Source organism: Salvelinus sp. IW2-2015, linkage group LG15 (assembly GCF_002910315.2).
Source record: "Salvelinus sp. IW2-2015 linkage group LG15, ASM291031v2, whole genome shotgun sequence".
Classification (NCBI taxonomy): Eukaryota; Metazoa; Chordata; class Actinopteri; order Salmoniformes; family Salmonidae; genus Salvelinus; species Salvelinus sp. IW2-2015.
This window is the reverse complement of record NC_036855.1, coordinates 6817134-6823615: the sequence shown is the minus strand read 5'-3', so window position 1 is coordinate 6823615 and position 6482 is coordinate 6817134. Positions and strand designations below refer to the sequence as shown.

General features: G+C 46.2%; 1 protein-coding gene across 1 annotated transcript in view; it reads left to right on the top strand.

Moving 5' to 3' along the window:
* Positions 1-736: 736 nt before the first annotated feature.
* LOC111973959 (multiple C2 and transmembrane domain-containing protein 1-like) overlaps positions 737-6482 on the top strand; it is a 285210-nt gene continuing 279464 nt past the window's right edge. The window contains 1 exon segment of the mRNA XM_070446903.1: positions 737-819. Within this exon segment, the coding sequence (XP_070303004.1) occupies positions 778-819 (42 nt within the window). The 5' untranslated portion in view covers positions 737-777.

Here is a 6482-nt window from a genome sequence, read left to right as displayed (position 1 = left end):
GGTCAATAAGAATCAGCGAGGTGACTGTTAGATGGTGAAGGCAGGTCAATAGGAAACAGTGAGGTGACATAGGCTGAAGGCAGGTCAATAAGACAGATTGAGGTGACTGTTAGAGGCTGAAGGCAGGTCAATAAGGAGGAAAAGGGGAGAGAGGATGAGAGGAAGCACAGGAAGATGTAAGAGAGGAAGAAGAGGGTGCAGGAGAAGAGGAGAAAGAAAGGAAATTAGTGAGGAGGAGGGTCAGGACTGGGATGTTAAGGAATGTGGGACTAAAGTAGGGTTATCGTGGAGTTTTTTAATGTATGCTGGTCTACAGAGAATAGTGAGTGCTGCTACGCTGGTTCTGAGTGCTTCGCCCTGCTTCCTCTCTTTACATCACACAAACCCACAGGATTAAACAGTCAGTGTATTTTTACCTTAGCTCAGTGTGTGTGTGTGTGTGTGCATGCGCACCTAGGCATGGCTGCATGCCACTGCGTGTTTGTTTGTGTGTAGGCAGATGTGATGGTTGCATATCCTCTTTTGTGTGTGTGTGTGTGTGTGTGTGTGTGTGTGTGTGTGTGTGTGTGTGTGTGGTGTGTGTAGTGTGTGTGTGTGTGTGTGTGTGTGTGTGTGTGAGCCAGCCAGCCACAGAGATGGGAGTGGATATGTGGGGTATTTGAGAGAACCTCCTTCACCTCCCTCACAGCTGATTGCCCGTTGCTACGCTGTGTGTGTCTCATATAGGACAGGAAGCCAGTGGCAGCAGCTGTAGTGTGGAGCTGGCTCTGAGTCTGGATGTTAGCACTGTCTCTCTCCTCCGTGGGACGAAGCCTGACTGTAGGTACACACACACACACGCTAATGGTCATTGTTTTATGTGCTACTGTATTATATTGGAGATTTTTCACACACTTGGGGCTGATGCTGTACTTTTCTAGTGGACTGTTCTAGTGGGCTGTTCTAGTGGGCTGTTCTAGTTAGTGTGAGGGATGCTGTTGGTTTAAATTGGGCATGGACTCTCTTTTGAACAGCGTATTGTAAAGGGGCCGGGACGATACCAGTATCGCGATACTCATTAGTGTCGTGGCAAGGAAACAAAATACGAAGCGGATTTAACTTGTTTAGGAAAACCTCCCTGATGTTGGAAACAAACATCATTATGCCTAACTTTCCTAGATAAACAAAGGTTAAATAAATAAAAATTATGTTGTCATCCAGAATCACATCTATTTATTTTCCAAACTATAGCACACAATATTTTACACCCAGCAGGTTTTTAAAAGACCAAAGAGTTTGGTCTTCTCTGTGTTTTCAATTTTGCCACGGAAAAAATATTGCGATACTGGTATCGTCACAGCCCAAGATTGTAGCCCAGTGGATTTCAGAGGTGTTAAAGGAATATCCTGGATCAGCTAAATGTCTCTTTCAGTACGGAGAGTAGCAGAGAAGAAGGACCGTGTGGGTTTGTATATTTTCACAAGCATTAGTATCTAACTTGCTTTTGTAATGCTTTCAGTGTTCAGTGTAAAAAGCCTATGTTGGTATTTTTGCACTTTAAACCCGCTTTCCAATGGTAGATAGATGCTGGTGTGTGTGTGTGTGTGTGTGTACCTGTGTTTGTGTTAATAATTGATGTAGGCTGATCGGCGAGTCGTAACCAGTTTCCAATCATGTGGCACTTGAGGAGGGTGCTGAGGCTCGCATGACAGGGGAGTGGAGAGAGGTGGTAGGGAGGGGGAGAGATGGGAGTGGACAGGGAGAGATAGGTAGGAAGAGATGAGAGAGGGGTAGAAAAAGAGAGAGATTGCCACTGAACACGCCCCTACCAAAACCTGCGGGCTCTCCTTCACTGCAGCCGAGGTGAGTAACATTTTAAACGTGTTAACCCTCGCCAGGTGCAGGCCCAGACGCATTCAGCCGCGTCCTCAGAGCAGCGCAGACAGCTGGCTGCGTGTGTTACGGACATTTCAACTCAATCTTATCCAGCTCTGCTGTTCCACATGCTTTCAAGAGGGCACCATTGTTCTGTTCCCAAAAAGCTAAGAACGATGCTAAACGACTACCCCGTAGCACTCACTTCCGTCATCTATGAAGTGCTTTGGAAGAACTATCAAGACACACAATATTTCACCTCCACCCTACCGGACCACCTAACCACTCCCAATTTTGCTTGACCCGACCACCAGGTCCACAGAGACGCAAATCGCAACCCACGCCACTGCCCTAACCCATCGGACACAGAAATACCATGTGAGAATGCGATTCATCTATTAACAGCTCACATTAAACACGCATAGTACCCTCCCAAACTCTCATCAAGCTCGACGACCTGGTCTCTCGACGCCCCGCCCTGGCAATCTGGCGTCCGGACTTCCGTACGGGCCGCCCCCAAGGTGGTGAGTAGGTAACAAATCCTCCACCGCTGATCTCAACACTGGGCCCCCACAAGGTGCGTTCTGAGCCCCTCTCCTGTACTCCTGTTCACCCACGACTGCGTGGCCATGCACGCCTCCAACTCAATCATCAAGTTGCGGATGACACTACAGTGGTAGGCTGGCTCACCAACAACGACGAGACGGCCTACAGGGAGGAGGTGAGGGCCCTCGAGTGTGGTGTCAGGAAAGATAACCCTCATACTCAAACGTCAACAAAACAAAGGAGATGATTGTGGCTTCGGAAAAGCAGAGGGAGACCCACCCCTATCCATCATCGACGGTCAGTAGTGGAGAAGGTGGAAAGTTTAAAGTTTCTCGGTGTACACATCACGGACAAACTGAATCGGTCCACCCACACAGACCAGCGTTGTGAAGAAGGGCGAGCAGCGCTCTTCAACCTCAGGAGGGCTGAAGAAATTTGCTTGTCACAAAGCTAGCCTTCAACAACTCTACAGAGCACAATCGAAGAGCATTCCTGTCGGGCCTGTTATCACCGCCTGGTACGGAACTGCTCCGCCCACAAAACCGTAAGGTCTCCAAGGTAGTGAGGTCTGCAGAACGCATCACCAGGGGCACAAACTACCTGCCCTCCAGAGACACCTACAACCACGCCGGATGTCACCAGAAGGCCATTAAAGATCATCAAGGACAACAAACCCAAAGCCACTGCCTGTTCACCCCGCCTATCATCCAGAAGGCGAGCTCAGTACAGGTGCATCAAAGCAGGGACCGCAGACGATGAAAAACCAGCTTCTATCTCAAGGGCCATCAGACCTGTTAAACAGCCCACCACTAACATTTAGCCGGCCGCTGCCACCATACATGACTCAACTCCAGCCATTAAAAACTGGGATTGATGGAAATTATGTAAAAATGGTACCACTACCACTTTAAGCCAATGGCACTTGAATCAAGTTACATTACCCTACATTACGCATTCATATGTATTATATACTGTTACTCTATATCATCGTACTGCATCTTGCCATCTTTATGCAATACATGTACCACCAGCCACTTTAAAACTATGCCACTTTATTTTACATACCCTACATACTCATCTCAACGTTATATACCGTACTCTATACCATCTACTGCATCTGCCATGCCGTTCTGTACCACCACTCATTCATATATCTTTATGTACATATTCTTTATCCCTTTACACTTGTGTGTGTGTGTAAGGTAGTAGTGTGGAATTGTTAGGTTAGATTACTGTTGGTTATTACTGCATTGTCGGAACTAGAAGCACAAGCATTTCGCTACACTCGCATTAACATCTGCTAACATGTGTATGTGACTAATAAATTTGATTTGATTTGATTTGATTTGATTTGATTTGACTGATTGATTAGCTACATGTACAGTTGAAGTCGGGAGTTTCATACACTTGGTTGGAGTCATTAAAACTAGTTTTTCAACCACTCCAAATTTCTTGTTAACAAACTATAGTTTTGCAAGTCGGTTAGGACATCTACTTTGTGCATGACACAAGTAATTATTCCAACAATTGTTTACAGACAGATTATTTCACTTATAATTCACTGCATCACAATTCCAGTGGGTCAGGAGTTTACATACACGAAGCTGACTGTGCCTTTAACAGCTTGGAAAATTCCAGAAAATTATGTCATGGCTTTAGAAGCTTCTGATAGGCTAATTGACAAAATTTGAGTCAATTGGAGGTGTACCTGTGGATGTATTTCAAGGCCTACCTCAAACTCAGTGCCTCTTTGCTTGACATCATGGGAAAATCAAAAGAAATCAGCAAGACCTCAGAATTATTTTTTAGACTCCACAAGTCTGGTTCATCCTTGGGAGCAATTTCCAAACGCCTGAAGGTCACACGTTCATCTGTACAAACAATAGTACGCAAGTATAAACACCATGGGACCATGCAGCCGTCATACCGCTCAGGAAGGAGACGCATTCTGTTCCTAGAAACAGCATCATTTGTGGGGGTGCTTTGCTGCGGAGGACTGGTGCACCTTCACAAAATAGATGGAATCATGAGGCAGAAAAATGATGTGGATGTATTGAGCAACATCTCAAGTCATCAGTCAGGAAGTTAAAGCTTGGTCGCAAATGAGTCTTCCAAATGGACAATGAACCCAAGCATACTTCCAAAGTATGCGTAGAGCCTGCACAACCCGTCCTGGCTGGATGGTTACTTTGGCCTGGCACGTGCGGGGCGCAGGCTGTGCTGGCTGTGCAGACGCACGAGACACAGTGCGCAGAGCGGCGCAGGATATCCTGGGCCGTAGAGACGTACTGGCGGCCAGATGCGCTGAGCCGGTACCCTCCGACTTGGCTGGATGCCCACTCTAGCCCGGCCGATGCGGGGAGCTGGAAGGTAGCGCACCGGGCTGTGAACGCGCACTGGAGACACTGTGCGCTCCACCGATAACACGGTGCCTGACCAGTACGACGCTCGCCACGGTAAGCACGGGAAGTTGGCTCAGGTCTATAACCCGACTCCGCCAATCTCCCCGTGTGCCCCCCAAAAATTTTTTTGGGGCTGCCTCTCGGGCTTCCTTGCCAGCCGTGTTCCCTCGTACCGATGGGCCCCTTTACCAGCTGTCTCCGCCTTCCTGGCTGCTTCCACCTTCCTTCCACCCTTCCGGCCAGGATCTCCTCCCATGTCCAGGATCCTTTGCCGTCCAGGATGTCATCCCATGTCCGTCCTCTTTTTACCACGCTGCTTGGTCCTTTTTTTGGTGGAAGTTCTGTCACGGCGATGCTGGAAGTAGACAAGTGCAGCGTGGTGAGCGTACATTTTCCTTTTTATTGGAATGTCCGAACAAAACAATAAACTATACAAAACGACGTGAAGCTTACAGGGCTAAGTGCACAAACAAAGTCAACTTCCCACACTGAAAAGAGGGAAAAGGCTACCTAAGTAGGTTCTCAATCAGAGACAACGATAGACAGCTGTCCCTGATTGAGAACCATACCGGCCAAAACATAGAATAAAGAAACATAGAAAACAAAACATAGAATGCCCACCCCAAATCACACCCTGACCAAACCAAATAGAGACATAAAAAGGCTCTCTAAGGTCAGGGCGTACAGAAGGCCTACAAACTTGACCCAGGTACACAGATCTGTCAGGAGGAATGGGCCAAAATTCACCAACTTATTGTGGGAAGCTTGTGGAAGGCTACCCTAAACATTTGACCCAAGTTAAACAATTTAAAGGCAATGCTAGCAAATACTAATTGAGTGTAAGTAACTTCTGACCCACTAGGAATGTGATGATTAAAATAAAAGCTGAAATAAACCATTCTCTCTACTATTATTCTAACATTTCCATTCTTAAAATTAAGTGGTCATCCTAACTAAGACAGGGAATTTTTACTAGGATTAATGTCAGGAATTGTGAAAAACTGAGTTTACATGTATTTGGCTAAGGTGTATGTAAACTTCCGACTTCAATGTATGTACTTGGTAGTGTCGATTGGCAACATGCATGTGCGCTCTAGTGATTGATTAGCTACATGTATGGACACGGTAGTGATTGATTAGCTACATGTATGGACACGGTAGTGATGATTAGCTACATGTATGGACCGGTAGTGATTGATTAGCTACATGTATGGACACGGTAGTGATTGATTAGCTACATGTATGTACGCGGTAGTGATTGATTAGCTACATGTATGTACGCGGTAGTGATTGATTAGTTACATGTATGGACACGGTAGTGATTGATTAGCTACAGTATGTACGCGGTAGTGATTGATTAGCTACATGTATGGACACGGTAGTGATTGATTAGCTACATGTATGGACACGGTAGTGATTGTTTGGAGTATTATATGGGTATGTGGAGTGTTTTATGGGGTAGTTGTGGAGTGTTATTATGGAGTAGTGTGGAGTATTATTATGGGGTAGTGTGGAGTGTTATTATGGGGTAGTGTGGAGTGTTATTATGGAGTAGTGTGGAGTATTATTATGGGGTAGTGTGGAGTATTATTATGGGGTAGTGTGGAGTGTTATTATGGAGTGTGTGGAGTATTATTATGGGGTAGTGTGGAGTGTTATTATGGGGTTGTTGTGGATGTA